Raw genomic sequence first — 16,583 nt, 5'->3', positions numbered from 1 at the left:
TCACATGTGAACTGTAGACTAAAATACACAAAGATTATTGAAGAAAAAATGAGAGTTTGAGAACAGGAACCAAACCTTGGAGATGCAGTGGGAAGCCTCGAAGAAAACCCTGATTGATTCAGCCAGAGAGGCATGTGGTGAGGTTGTCTGCAAGGATAGAAAAATCAGAACTCCCTGGTGAACACAGGAAGTTAAAGAGGCAGTGAAGGAAAAGAAGAAAGCATACCAAAAGTTCCTGGCAAATAAGTCAGCTTCTGATCTTAGAGAATACAGAGACAAATGCAAGAAAGCTAAACAGTGTGTAAAACTAGCTAAACAAAAGTCATGGAAGGACTTTGGCAAGAACATAGAAAATAAATATCAAGAAGATATTTATTTTCTATGTAAGATATTCTGGAGGTTGTTGAAGAAGCTTAGAAATGGAGGAAAGAGTGCTGTAAAAGGTCTCAGAGATGATAAAGGTGACATGAAAACGGAAGAAAAAGATATGGTTGAAGTATGGAGTAATTACTTCAAGAAATTGCTAAATGAAACAAGCAGTGATAGCACTGTGGTAAAAAATACTCAATAGGCATACAGTCAGGAATACATATCCATACTTGAAGTAGAAAAAGCCTTCAAAGGCTTGAAATGTGGAAAGGCAGCAGGAGTAGATGATATTCAACCAGAAATGCTGAAGTATGGTGGTGGTGAAAGTTTATTTTTCACTTGGTCAGAGTATAATAAAATTAGTTTAATCCTTTATTCAAGTGTGAGCAACAAAGTTTACGCCTGAAAGTATCTTCAGGACTGGGGTAAGGTGGTACAACAACAGGGAAAACACCGTTGCAAACGTGGAGCAAGCTACAACACTCCTCTCTCAGTATCTCCTATAATGCAAAACACATCTCCTTGCGGATATGTCTAATGCTATGCATTAAGGGAAGGGCCACTACCGAGACTTGTTTCGACCTTTATTGAGGTCTCTTCAGTGGGAGCCAGGCCCAAGTGGAGATATTCTGGAGGTTGTTGAAGAAGCTTAGAAATGGAGGAAAGAGTGCTGTAAAAGGAGTTAGATATGATAAAGGTGATATAAAAAACAGGAGAAAAAGATATCCTTGAAGTATGGAGTAATTACTTCGAAAAATTGCTAAATGAAATAAGCAGTGATTGCACAGTGGTAAAAAACACTCAACAGACATACAGTCAGGAATACATATCCATACTTGAAGTAGAAAAACTCATCAAAGGCGTGAAATATGGAAAGGCAACAGGAATAGATGATATTCGACTAGAAATGCTGAAGTATGGTGGTATAAAAGTCTTACAGTGGCTGGACTGCATACTTCAGAGAGCCTGGACAGAGGGATGAATTCCTGATGATTGGGGTAGAGCTCTAATAGTACGCATATATAAAAAGGGAAATAAAACTGAATGTGAGAATTACAGAGGTATTTTCCAGTGTTCCTGGCAAGATCTATGCAAGTATACTTGAGAAATGGTTGAGAATAATTGTGGAAGAAAAGCTGGATTCATCCAAATAGAGGCTGTCAGGATCAGATCTTCATTTACGAGAAATAGTTGAGAAAGCATCGGAATATAATAACAAAGATCTGTATTTAAGTTTTGTCAATCTGAAAAAGGCATATGACAAGGTGCCAAGAGAGAAGCTATTCAATACGCTACAGTTATATCGTGTCAATGGGGCATTATATCCAGCAATACTTAGTCTTTATTTGAGTTGTAAGTCAGCAATTAGAATTGAAGGAAGTACAGGACGATGGTTTAATGTTAAATCTGGTGTGAGACAAGGATGTACTTTATCCCCTCTGTTATTCATTATCTATATGGATCACATTATGAAGGAAAGTGGTATTAAACATGATATCAGAATTGGAGATGTTAATGTCAGCTCTTTGCTTTATGCAGACAATGTTATACTTCTAAATAAATCAGCTACAAGTTTGCAAGATTCCCTGACTAAATTGAATAACTGTTGTAATAGATATGGTACGAAGGTCAGCATTAAAAAGACAAAGACAATGAAAATAGGTAGAATTGTTGAAAATGTCAACTGTGTTGTGAACAACATAATCAACAAAGCTGGTATGGTAGGCAGTCAATTGAATAAATTCATATGGAATAAGAGAGAAATTAGTCGGAACACTAAATTAGCTGTATACAAGACAGTGTTCAAACCAGTTTTAACCTATGGATCTGGGAGCTGGGTCAGAAATAAAACACTTGACCAAAGACTAGAGACCGCAGATATGAGAGTCCTGAGAAAGATTAGAGGCATGAACAGGTAGCATCAACAATATCATATTAAAAACGAGGCTATTAGAAAATAACTTGACATTGTCAGCATCCAGGAATGGGTTAGCAGAGCTAATCTCAGGTGGTATGGTCACTTAAACAGAAAGGGCAAGGAAAGATTAGCAAAAGAAGTGTTCTCTGCCAGGTTGGCAGGAAAACAATCCAGAGGAAGACCAAGATATACGTGGATTGATATGGTACAAAGTGCCTTAGACGATAGAAATATAAGATCTGATAATGTTGGAGTCTTGACAAGTAACAGACTGATTTGGAGGAAAATTGTAGATAGGAAGTTAGTAATGATGTAAATTTTTCATGTAGTACTATCATATCCTGTACACTCCTTGAGGGTACATGTCAGGAATTTGATGATGATGATGACTTGTTGGATTTCTGCTAAGGACATGGACTAGTTATTACTAACACCATGTTAGTAATAACTAACATGATGTTAGTAACCAACATAAAAATGTGCACAAATTCACATGAAGATAAGAGGCAAGGGATAAGAAAAGTCTCATTGACTATGTTATTGTTGATAGTGATGTTTTCTCTATTGTGCAGAACACTAGAGTGTACACAGGTTATGAAATTAGAAGTGATCATCATTTAGTCTTGAGCAGGATAAAATTGAATTTCATATTGAAAAGAAGAACAGAAAGAAAGAAAGAGTTTGAGAACAGGAATCAAACCCTGAAGATTCAGTGGTAAGCTCAGAAGAAAACACTGAATCAGCCAGAGAGGCATGTGGTGAGGTAGTCTGCAAAGGATAGAAAAATCAGAACTCCATGGTGGACACAGGAAGTAAAGAGGCAGTGAAGGAAAAGAAGAAAGCATATCAAAAGCTACTGGCAAATAAGTCAGCTTGTGTTCTTAGAGAATATAGAGACAAATGTAAGAAAGCTAAACACTGTAAAACTAGCTAAATAAAGTCAAGAGAAGACTTTGGTAAGAACATAAAAAGTAAATATCAAGAAGGTGGCAAGATATTCTGGAGGTTGTCGAATAAGCTCAGAAATGGAGGAGAGATTAAGTGAGCATTATCCTATGCAGGAGAGGATAAAGTGATAAAGGCAATATGAAAACTGGAGAAAAAGATATCCTAGAAGTATGGAGTATAATTACTTCGAAAAATTGCTAAATGAAAATAGCAGTGATGACAGCACGTGATAAAAAAACACTGACCAGGAATACATATCCATACTTGAAACAGAAAAAAAACAACAAAGGCCTGAAATGTGGAAAGGTAGCAGGAGTAGATGTAATTCGACCAGAAATGCTCTAGTATGGAGGTATAAAAGTCTTACAGTGGCTGCACTGCATAGTTCAGAGGGACGAATTTCAGATGATTGGAGTAGAGCGCTCATAGTATCCATATATAAAAAGGGGAAATAAAACTGAATGTGAGAATTACAGAGGGCATTTCATTACTGAGTGTTCCTGTTAAGATTTATGCCAGTATACTTGAGAAACTGTTGAGAAGTATTGTGGAAGAGAAGCTTGGTGAAGAACATGCTGGATTCTGGCCAAATAGAGGCTATCAGGATCAGATTTTCAATTAATGACAAATAGTTGAAAAATCATGGGAACATAACAAGGATCTGTATTTAAGTTTTGTAGATCTGGAAAAAGCATTTTGACAAAGTGCCAAGAGAGAAACTATTCAAAACACTACATTTGTATGGTGTCGTGGGGCATTATACCAAGCAATACTCAGTCTTTATTTGAGTTGTAAGTCAGCAGCTAGAATTGAAGGAAGTACAGGAATATGGTTTAATGTTAAATCTGGTGTCAGACAAGGATGTACATTATCACCTCTGTTATTCATTATCTATATGGATCACATTATGAAGGAAAGTGGTATAAAACCCGATATCAAAATTGGAGATGTTAATGTCAGCTCTTTGCTTTATGCAGATGATGTTATACTTCTAAATAAATCTGCTACGAGTCTGCAAGATTCCCTGACTATATTGAATAACTGTTGTAAATAGATATGGTATGAAGGTCAGCAATAACAAGACAAAAGCAATGAAAATAAGCAGAAACATTGAAAATATCAATTGTATTTTGAATGGAGAACCTATAAAACAAGTAAAACATTTCAGCTACTTAGGCACGATTTTTAGTGAAGATAGTAAATTAAATATGGAAATAGATAACAGAATCAACAAAGCTGGTATTGACGTTGTTAGCATCCAGGAATGTGTTAGCAGAACTAATCTCAGGTGGTATGGTCACTTAAACAGAATGGGAGAGGAAAAATTAGCAAAACAAGTGTTCTCTGCCAGGTTGGCAAGAAAAAGACCCAGAGGATGATCAAGATATAGGTGGATTGATATAGTAAAAAGTGCCTTAGAAGATAGAAATATAAGCTCTGACAAGGTTGGAGCCTTGACAGGTAACAGATTGATCTGGAGGAAAATTGTAGATAGGAAGTTAGTAATGATGTAATTTTTTTATGTAGTGCTATCATATCATGTACACCCCTTGAGGGTAAATGTCAGGAATTTGATGATGATGAATGTGAATATATTAATGAGACTGGATGGCATATCAGCCCATATACTATGTGAATATGAGAGAATTGGCATTTTCTGTGATGAAGTTGCTCAATATCTAAATCTCAGCTCTTGCAGAGTTCTAAGAGAGTGGAAAGGGGATAAGATAGTACCATTGCCTAAAGGTGGCAATTACAGACCAATTAATATATCAGGAGTTGTTGTTAAAGTATTGGAGAAGTTGATGAAATTTAAAATACAACAGTGGGTGGATAGGGATGCAATACTCTATATTGGGCAGTATGGCCTTGAAAAGGGTATATCCTGTCTTAGTAACTTATGCACATTTTATATTAACGTGACAGCAAAATTGGATAAAGGTAATGGCTACACCATGATACTGCTTGCCTTTGCTAAGGCATTTAGGAAAGGAAAAACTATTACAAAATAGATACCCTGGGAAAACTATTACAAAAACTGGAGCAAATGGGAATGGATATGCTGCTAGTAGCATGGAATGGGGGGGGGGGGGGAACTGACAGACAGGCAGGCACCAGAAAATAGTATATGGTATAGTGGAATCTAGGAGAATAGGATATATGGTGGAGTACCTAAGGGTTCGGTTTAGGGGCACTACTCTTTAATTTGTATATCAATGACATAGGGAAAGATTTAAGAGAGGTAAGATTCATGCTAGTATACTTGAGAAATGGTTTAGAAGAACTGTGGAAGAGAAGCTTGGTGAAGAACAAGCTAGATTCAGGCCAAATAGAGGATATCAGGATCAGATTTTAACTTTATGACAAATAGTTGATAAGTCATAGGAATATAACAAAGATCTGTATTTAAGTTTTGTAGATCTGGCAAAAGCATATGACAAGGTGCCAAGAGAGAAGCTAATCAAAACGCTACAGTTGTACTGAGTTGTAAGTCAGCAGTTAGAATGGAAAGAAGTACATTATCCCCTCTGTTATTCGTTATCTATGTGGATCATATTATGGAGGAAAGTGGTATTAAACCTGATATCAAAATTGGATTATGGAAGTTTTTTCACTAGGCTATGCTACTAATTATATATTGGGTTTTATACTTTATCCAAGTGTAAGCAAACAAAGTTTGCACCTGAAGTACTTTCAGGAATGGGGCAACTCGTGGTAAATGTGGTATAAGTTCTCATCACTTGCCTTAGTATCTCCCATAATGCAAAGCACATCTCCTTGCGGATATGTATAATGCTATGCATTAAGGGAATGGCCACTGCCGATCGGTCTCGACCTTTATTGAGGTGTCATCAATGGGAGCAAGACACAGAAGTGGTGATAGTAAGGCGGAAGCAAAGGAAAAGTCATATTTACCTATACAAGTTGCCAAAGGGTCATGAAAGTACTTCAGGGGCAAACTTTGTTTGCTTACACTTGAATAAAGGATAAAACCCAATATATAATTAGTAGCATAGCCAAGTGAAAAAACTTCCATAAACTTATCTCTAATCCAGAGATTTTAATAATTAGGTGGGACACCCTTTGGTAACTCGTATAGGTAAATATGACTTCTCCATTACTTCTGCCTTGGTATCACCACCACTGGGTCTTGCTCCCACTGATGAGACCTCAATAAAGGTCAAAACCAGTCTGGGTAGTGCCCTTCCCTTAATGCATAGCATTATTCATGTCCGCAAGGAGACATGCTTTGCATTGTGGGAGATACTAAGGCAAGTCATGAGAACTTATACCACCTTTACCACGAGTTGCCCCAGTCCTGAAGATACTTCAGGCACAAATTTTGTTTGCTTACACTTGGATAAAGGATTAAACTAAATATATATTAAATTTTTCATATAGTACTATTATATCCTGTACACCCCTTGAGGGTAAATGTCAGGAATTTGATGACGATGATCGTTACCGCCCGAATATAATATTCTATATTTATCATTTAATAGGATGTCACGTGTTTTAGTCTTCTTTTTCTGAGTAACACCAATTATGTCCATATGGTACTTTCCTAGTTCTTCTGCTAGTTCAATTTTCTTTCCACTGATACTCCTTATGTTGATAGCATGATGTTCTGGTAGCTGACGTTTCTCTGTTCATCCTGGTTCCTTGACAAAAATAGCAGGGGGACTTGCATGACCAGGCAACGCCTATTCCATCATGTTTACTTCTGGCTTAAGCCAACAGAAAGTATAATTTGGTTGACTAAGTCCCAAATGGCTAGCTTATTAACAGGGTAAATCATGTGTTGGTGAGGATTGGAGATTAGGTCAGGAGACCAAATCAATTCCCTGCATTCATTAAAGGCTACGTGGAGGTCTCTTGTCTATTATCTGATTTTGATCCTTAGCAATCTCAACTTTGAACAAACAGTGAAATATTAGAGGTATTAAATACTCTTTCAAATGTAGAAGTATGCCTGGCTCACATATTGCATTACAATTCCAAACTGCATATTCAGTATTTTGAATGCTTGTCTTGTTGCAATCCCAAATTATATGCATGGTTCAACAATTTGTTCAACTCTCTATTTAAAAGTGCTTTGTTTGTTCCTCTAGAACAGTGCTTTCCAAACTTATGGATGCCAAGGCCCCCTTTGGAAAAATTAAAATATTTCATGGCCCCCATCGAAAAAAAAAATTGTAATATAGACATATATTATTATAATAGTTATTGTATTTATATTCAATACAATTTATATTCAAGATTTTGCGTTTGTAATCTTTTTTTGTTTCTTATCAATACTTTTAAAATGAAACTTATGAATAAGCATATGTTTACTAATATTCATTAATCGCTGAAATACGAAAGAAGCAAAATTTGTGAACCAACCAATGTGTGATTTTTTCCATTAGAATATAAAAAAGAAATAATAAATAATAAAAATTAAATACGTTTTTCTTGTAAGATAAAAAAAATCTACTTAGTCTTAAAACATTTTAAATTTGTTTTCATTATTTCACAGCCCCCCTCCAACAAAATGTACGGCTCCCAAGGGGGGCCATGGCCCACAGCCCACAGTTTGGGTAGCGTTGCTCTAGAAGTACTATCATGAAGGATTGTAAAGGAAAGTGAAGCTTCATCTGAAGACTTTTTATCAGAAAGAAATCAGAACCCTAACCATCTTACATACCAATAAGTTATCTAGTCCTGATAGTATCCCTCCTACTCAAGTGGCATCTATCGTACAGCATGGTAACAAGTCTATATTCAGCCAATTCCAAAAAACAGGTGATAAAAGTCAACACACTATCACTCAAATGCTATTATGTCAGTTCTCTCAAAAATCATGAAAATCAACACCAGTCAACTTCTTCACTGCTTGGAGGCTCACCAATCAATTAGTGACCAATATGGATTTTGTCACTTTTGATCCTTAACTGATCCAGTCATCCTCACCCATTTTCAGACACAAGCCATGAAAAGGTTTGGAGAAACTCAGGTGGTCATTCTTGATATTTCTATGACATTTGATCAGATCTGACACAGAAGGTTGCTCAGCAGACTACCACCTCATGCTCTGCCTTCTATCTTTGCAAATGAGTAACTATATTCCTTCCTGGTTGTTTGCACTTGTCATGGCTAATGACTTTCTCTCCTAAGGGCATGATAACATCAGCACTTATAATTAATCTTAAGCATACTAGCAAACATTTCCTTGGAGATTTTTCACCTGAACTAACAAGATTTTTTAAATACAAAATTTTTACTCATGGATACATATACATACCAGACACATTTGCACTCAACACATGACTTGATGTTACGTGACCTGGGACATCTACTGGAATGCTGTGTGCTGCACAAAATAAACATAAACCAAAAATAAATCAACGTACTACTCATGATATATAAATAAAATTATTTATTTTAATATATGTACAATTTTCTCCCCTTTCAGTCCTAGGACAAGAGTTAGGAACCTTTTAAGGAAAGTGAGGGTTTGAAAAAAAAAAAGAGATCAAAGGAGTATATTTATGAATGTGTCATTGTAGGTTTTCTTATGTTTTACTTCAAATATAATGTTTCACAATATTATGTACTTGTAAATAATATTAGAGATTAGGATTTACTTAGTTTCTTCATTATATAAAGCTGATAATGTAAAACACAATTCAGTTTCAGTAGTATAATAATAATAATATCAACATTTCAATCTACTATGGCAAAATCCTAATTGAATTAAAAGAACTTTTTTTAAAGCTACATTTGATAAAAACATTAGAAGGAAATGAATGTTAAAATAAATAATCACTACTAACTTGATTATTAGATATCAAGAAGTTCCATAATGGAAATTTGTTCCAATGCATCAGAAGTTTCAATGAATTGGGTTGGACTGCTTAAAATTACACTAAATAACTTAAGGTATGAGGACAATATATTGTCTGTTAAATGCATATGTTATTCTGGTTAGTTTGCAAGATGATAAACTTGAGATAACAAGAGAAAAAAATCCCATAACTCTGTATGAGACAAACTAATGCACCTTCAGATGAAAAGCACTTATAAACAATCCTAGAAAGATTACACAATCTATTTAGATCCCTCCCCCTTTTTAGGTCTCTGATGTTCATGATGGAACTGATGTTCAGACCTTAACAATATGGACTGGTGATCTGCACCAGGGTCATTATGCAGAGTTTCATCGCCCATTGTAATACCAGTTTGGTTAAGGAAGCCTGATGTGGAAAAATAACCCCATTTGAAACTTCCAAATTTACTACAAAAGCATATGTGGTCTCAGTTTCAGTGATGTCCATTTCCACTTTCCATTTATAAAACCAGACCTAATTTCTCTAACCTCAATTTTCAAATTCTTCAATCCTTGACATATTTCATTTCAAAGGTGCCATCCCAAGCATATGTTGATCTGATACATATGTCAGACTTTTCAAACTTAGCATCTCTTTTTTATTTTCTTTGGCTAAATATCTCTTTACCCCCCAATCTATCAAATTCATCTGCTGTCTTGAATGCTCCATAATACTATATCACCATACTGCACTTCATTTTCTTTCTTTCTTTAAATGTTGATTTTTATTCCTAATAAGAGTGAAAACATTTTTCTTGGAGATTTCAATGTTCATAATTTCAACTGCCTTTCTTTTTATTTTGTTCTTCTAAGAGATGTATCTTGTTTGGATGGCAAAAGAGTAGAGATCTGTGATGTTAGGAGAAAAAAAAAATTTAGATTTCTGCTCGTTTGCCACCCATACATGTTATTACAATAAAAGGGAAGATGGAGTGCTATTGCTGATAGAAAAGAGTTATGCCCATACAAGACAGAGATGCAAGGGGGAAATAGTGGTAGTTTTAAGGCAGTATAGTATGAGAGACAGATGTGAATAGAATGAAATACTTAGATGTTGCTATAGACCTGATATTGTGGAGGGTAGTGACCATGAAATGTATAAGCAAATAGGAAAAGGGTGATTTTAATTATGGCAATATAGATTGGAATGATGAGATAGCAACCAGAATTAAAGAAAATGAATTTTCCAAGTTTTTGAGGGATAATTACCTTGGATAGTATGTAACAGAGGGCACATGAGGATTGTGAGGCTGGGGATTATGAGATGCTCAGGAGACAGCTTGCACCTGTAGCATGGAATGAGAAGTTGAGTGGAAAGGAGATCAATACTGCTTGGGTGATATTCAAGAACTATATAGTAGAAGTAGTGCCTAAATGTATTCCAGAGGTCAGAAGGTTAAATAAGGTAGGTGTAAAATGGATAAATGAATAAACAGAATAAGCATGCAATACAGAGAAAGAAGGCATTATGGAGGCAACATAAGATGAGTGATAATAATCGATTTTATGAGAAGTACAAAGAACAGGCAAGGAGGGCAACTTCGTTGGTAAGAGTCGCAAAAGAGCAGTGTGAGCAGCAATTAGCTAATGAAGCAAAAAAAAAAAAAAAAAAGGATATAGTTCAGATATTTAATAAGCAGTTCATAAAGGTCTTTCATCCTTGTGAACGTGAAATCATGGAGAGTTAAAAAGCAGTGGATGAACAGGAAGAAAGTGAGCAGGAGATATATGGGAAACCTTCGGTTTCCCATATATCTCCTGCTCACTTTCTTCCTGTTCAACCACTGCTTTTAAACTGTGGATATATCAAGTGCCAATGATATATCCACAGTTTAAAACTGTGATATATCAAGTCCCACTAAGGCAGTGGGACTTGATATATCACCATGTATTTTGAAGGAATGTGCCAAAGAGTTGATATCTGCCTTGACATATTTATTTAATATGGGTCTTGCATTGGGTCAAGTTCCAAAGGAGTAAAAAGAAGAGAAGATTGTCCACTTCACAAGGGAACTCAAGCATCAAATTATAGGCCAATCTGTGTGTCAGGTGTCGTGGTTGAAATGTTGGAGAGGCTGGTGGGAACCAGGATCCAGAATTGGGTTGGCAACAGCAATATTATCTTCTCTTTTAGCAAATCGAGCATGGATTTGCTAAAGGGAAGTCATGGTTTAATAATCTACTTATTAGAATAAGGCAACAGTTGCATTGACAAGATGAAGGTGATCATATAAAATCAGAGTAATGAAATTCCTTCCCCATCTCAACTACATAAACGAATTTCTTTGTGCATACAATATAAAGGATGGAAAGGAATGGGCTTGAGGAGTCATATTTGATAATGGTAATAGAAAAGAAATTATATTAAAGCACATATTGCTAAGGCAACTATTGTCCTTCACAGGTTACAGTCACTTTAGAAGGACAATAAAATATAGCTAGCTATGATTATATCATTGATGCCGTTGTTAACTCTGTCTTACTATATGGATGTGAGAGCTGAAAACTGCTAAAGGAAGATGAGAAAAGACTAGTGGCCTTCAAGATGAAGTGCTACAGAAAACTTTTGAAGATACCATACGCTGCACACATAAATGATGAGGTTAGAAGGAAAATCTGCTTCATTGCCAGAACACAAGAAAATATCATCAATAAAATGCACTGGAAACAGTTCTGATGGCTAGATCAAATAGACAGATAATATTAGAAAATTTTCCACCATGTTAAGGAGATCTCAAGAGAAACAGCTGGAGAGAGCATGTTAGGACTGTCACCTTTATAGTGCTCTAATGGGCTATATAGATGTTGGAAGTTTATTTTGCACTTGGTTAGACTATAATAAATTAGTTTAATCCTTTATCCAAGTGTAAGCAAACAAAGTTTGCACCATGAAAATATCTTCAGGACTGAAGTAAGGTGGTACATCCCTTGGCAACTTGCAGCAAAGGTGGACCAAGCTCTCATCACTCCTTGTCTCAGTATCTCCCATAATGCAAAGCACATCTCCTTGCGGACATGTATACTGCTATGCATTAAGGGAAGGGCCACTAACCAAGTGCAAAATAAACTTCCAACATCTTTCTCTAAATCCAGCGTAATTTAATAATAAGGTGGTACACTAGTTGGCAACTCGTATAGGTAAATATGACCTCTCCATTGCTTCTGCCTTAGTATCACCACTCTGGGTCTGCCTCCCACTGACGAGACCTCAATAAAGGTTGAAACCAGTCTGGGTAGTGGCCCTTCCGTTAATGCATAGCAGTATACATGTCTGCAAGGAGATGTGCTTTGCATTATGAGAGATACTGAGACAAGGAGTGATGAGAGCTTGGTCCACCTTTGCTGCAAGTTGCCAAGGGATGTACCACCTTACTTCAGTCCTGAAGATATTTTCATGGTGCAAACTTTGTTTGCTTACACTTGGATAAAGGATTAAACTAAATTTATTATGGGCTATATAGACTATGAATGCAGAAGAATAAAAAAGGAATACAATATCCTACTTTTTTTATTGTTATAGTATATAACATATATATATATATATATATATATATATATATTGTAAAAAAAAAACATACCTAATGGAGGGTCCATTTTTTCAAAATATTTGGAAATCAGCACCTCACTAGTAGAGTTATAAAAACTTCCAGATTCATATAAATCTCGGTCCCCTCTGTAGTAAAAGTACATTAAATATAAACAATAAACATCAGCATTTATCATTACTGAACATGCAAAAAAAAAAAAAAAAAAGAATTCTGTATAATATAAAATTAGGTATTTTAAGATGAACTATGCATATACACACACACAGAAAATAGGAATGAAAATATTTACCTAATGGAGGGTCCATTAGGTAAATATTAAAAACTGTTTTCTTTATTTCCTTCAATAACATACTCTGAAAAGTCTATTTTAGTATAGTTGCTCAGATATGAATTTTGACGATACATTAATGATATATTTTAGAACCACCTTTTTATATAATATACAGTAATCTACCATTTATCTGACCACTTTAGTAAGGCAGTTTATCATTCTGATAACTGAAGTACAATTAAATGGTGCTGAATCAGAGGTTGGTTGTCATCTAGAGAGTCGATTAATTAAAGGATCATTGTTTTGGGTTGGATAAATAGTATATTACTATATATATAATTTTTTTTTTTTTTTGTTAACAATAAAATAACTGTTGTCATATCTTAAAATCATCATCAACAATTACTCATGTATGAATAGAGAAATATACACATAAATATGCATATAAAAGCTCATGGTGATAAAGTCTATTAAATGAAGGTGAGCCAAGTTGTGCTGTTATGTGCCAACGACGTAAATGTCAGATGGTTTGTGAGTATGGGTTTAGGGGTCTTTGCTGCTTTCTTCAAGAATGACAGTATTCAGAAAGTGATCTTGCCATGTATGCTATTAATGATATTAACTGTTTGATGAGTATTGGCATTCCATGCCAAGACACTATATGTAAATATGGCTTGCCTGGTAGTTTTGTCCAGACATATTTTAGTATTTGCAGTGCTGAGATCAGATTTCCACATACTAGTTAGACTTATGGCATTGAAGATACATTAGTGATATATTTTAGGACCACATTTTTATATAATATACATTTATCCGATCACTTCAGTAAGGCAATTTATTATTCTGACACACTACACACTATGTCAGAGTATGGATGTAAGAACCAAGGTACTGAAAACTTTTACTTCTTCAAGGGTGTGATAATTTAGCCTAATATTTCCTTGTATCCTGTTTTTTAGATTTTAGTTTTACTGCTGTTGACTGCTAACTCAATCTGTGATGCATTTTTACATAAATTAACTAGGTGGTTTTGGACAGTCTGAATGTTAGAGTTGATTAGCACAATCACCTGCAAAGCAGAGACTTCTAATGTGGATTTGTCCTGCTGAATCTTTCAAATTATTCCGTACCTACTTCTTATCAGTCTGAATACAGAGGAATAATAATAAAAAGTAATGGTGCCAAAGAGTCTCCCTGAAGAACTCCAGTGGAAATAGGAAAGCTTCAGTTCTGCTGTTGTTTCGATTATGTTCAAGTGTATGTCATAATAACTGAGAATTTTGAGCATACTTGTCTATTGATTGAATCAAATGCTTATGGTGTTCACCACTTGGTTCTTCCAGTAACTACCTTCTAAGGCAGTGGGATATGTGTTCGACAGTGCTTCTGTTTTTCAAGAAATCTGCTTGATTTTTTTGCAGAAGAGTGTAATTCCTTTGTAATGTTTTGGGTTTAGATTGCTCTTTTATTTATTTATTTATTTATTTATTGCAGTGGTATTATTAGACCTTCTCTTCAATATGATGGAATGATGCATGTCACTAGAGCTGTGTCCCAAAGCTCTTTCTCTCCATGTTTATTAGTCTCTGCCATTATATCATCCAATCCAAGTGTTTTCTCACCTGGAGTGATATAGTAATCTATAATGAAGTTCACCAATGAATTATTCAACAGTTTTTCATTAAAAATTAAATATCGCATTAAATGCAATATTTATCAGAAAAAAAAAAAAAATGGCTACGTTACATTGATGATATTTTCGTTATTTAATCTAGAACAGTGGATGAGTTAATTACTTTTAAAGATTATCTGAACAACTTACATCCCAATATAAAATTCATTCTTGAATTAGAACAGCAAAAAAAAATTACTGTTCCTTGATATCCTTGTTGAAGTAAAAGTAAATGAAGAGGGAAAAAGGTTATCCTTTTCTGTATACAGAAAATCTACTGCAATAGGAAGATAATTTTTGAATGCCGCTTCACACCACCATCCATTACAAAAAATAGGCATAATTAAAATTTACATGACAGGGTATACAATATATCAAGAATGTCAATGAATAGGAATAACGAACTGTACTATCCGAAACTGAACTTTGCATTTAATGGTTATAAACCCAAGACAATCAGAAAAATTCTTAATACATATCCTGCAACTCCCTTACTTAAACAAGATTTCAAGAATGTCACAGACAAAGTGGCTGGGTTGCTCCGTGAGTACAATGTAAAAGTGGCTTTTTTACCTTTACAAAAAATCTCAAGAATCATACCTCTACCAAAACCTCCATGTCACCACATGAAAAAAACAGGTGTTTTCGAGATTCACTGCTCTTGTGGCATTTGTTATGGAGGCCAGACAAGAAGGTTGAGAGAGATCTGCATATCTGAACACATAAAAGATGTTGAAAAAAGAAAATAACATAAATCAGACCTGGCATTCCACACGACTACTACAGGCCATCAAATACTTCGGCAACAAACAAAAATGTCATATACTGATTGTAAATGTTTTACAAGAAAATTTAAAGAAGCCTTGAAAATGATTAGGATTCCTATGCAATGCAATAAAAATCAGATCTAAATTTTACATCAAGTATGGTCTGCTTTCATCAAAAATTTAACTGCCACAGAACTAGGATATAACACGCATTATACCACAGAATGTGATAGCACTAGCAATGTTCCAACATGTATAGTAATGAATTTATTGTTTGTATTCTGGTTTATCAATTATATGTAACAGTTATGAAGTTAACAAAATATCTAATATATGTAATTAATTGTTAAAAGACTTTTGTTGTGTAAAACTTTTCTGTACCAGTACCCCTGATGATGCAAGTCTTAACTTAAGAAACTTGGTTTTATTTTGCTTAGTTTTATCATCATCATCAAATTGCTGACATGTACCCTCAAATGATGTACAGGATACGATAGTACTGCATGAAAAACTTACATCACCATTAACTTCATATCTATAATTTTCCTCCAAATCAATCTGTTACCTGTAGAGACTCCCACATTATGAGATCTTATACAGTCATCCATCGACTTACGTCCATGTTCCGTTACATATCCAGCAGGATGTAAGTCGATACATTAAATCAACTGAGTTATAGGGGTTAAGGACTTAACCGTAACAAGTGTATACTGTCATTGTAATTTTTAAACCTTATTATAAAACTGTACTGTGCGTTACTACCACTATAAAACAGGATAATAATCACCCAAATCTTCCTCCACAATCACATCTTCATTACTTTCCCTGTGACCAATGTGGCTCTTCTGGTGTAACCTTTGTTTTTTTTGATGAAAATGTCCAGTGTGTTTTGCTTATTCCTCTTTTTCTTTTCATCATAAATTGTTCGTAGCAAGCAAACGCATTATGTACTTTCATTTCTATTATTAAGTAGAGTTCAACACTGGAGTCCATGTCTTCAGTCATTTTGAGAACATTGCTAACTGCAAAGAACATTTCTGCAAGACCCTTTAATGTAAATTGTTTAACTACCTCTTCCTGTTTCTCTTTTCCCTCTTCCTTTTCTAGTTTTTCCTCTTCTGCAACAGTTCCTTCAGTTCGACCAATTCTTCATTGGTAAACTCTTCAGGTTAACTGTCTACGAGTTGAATTATGTCATCATCATTCACTTCGAGATTCAAA

General features: G+C 35.0%; 1 protein-coding gene across 1 annotated transcript in view; it reads right to left on the bottom strand.

The window, feature by feature from the left end:
* LOC150099128 (folliculin-interacting protein 2-like) overlaps positions 1-16,583 on the bottom strand; it is a 412,583-nt gene that overhangs the window by 300,700 nt on the left and 95,300 nt on the right. Inside the window, exons 5-6 of the mRNA XM_090404004.1 lie at positions 12,683-12,777; positions 8,520-8,588 (exon numbers count right to left, since the gene is read on the bottom strand). Of these exons, the coding sequence (XP_090260130.1) occupies positions 8,520-8,588; positions 12,683-12,777 (164 nt within the window). The remainder of the gene's footprint in view (positions 1-8,519; positions 8,589-12,682; positions 12,778-16,583) is intronic.

Source organism: Typopeltis vanoorti, chromosome 14 (genome assembly GCF_054136105.1).
Source record: "Typopeltis vanoorti isolate ZY-2024b chromosome 14, IOZ_Tvanoo_1.0, whole genome shotgun sequence".
Lineage (NCBI taxonomy): Eukaryota > Metazoa > Arthropoda > Arachnida > Uropygi > Thelyphonidae > Typopeltis > Typopeltis vanoorti.
Note: the sequence above shows the minus strand (reverse complement) of the source record. Positions and strands in the feature narration are given on the sequence as shown.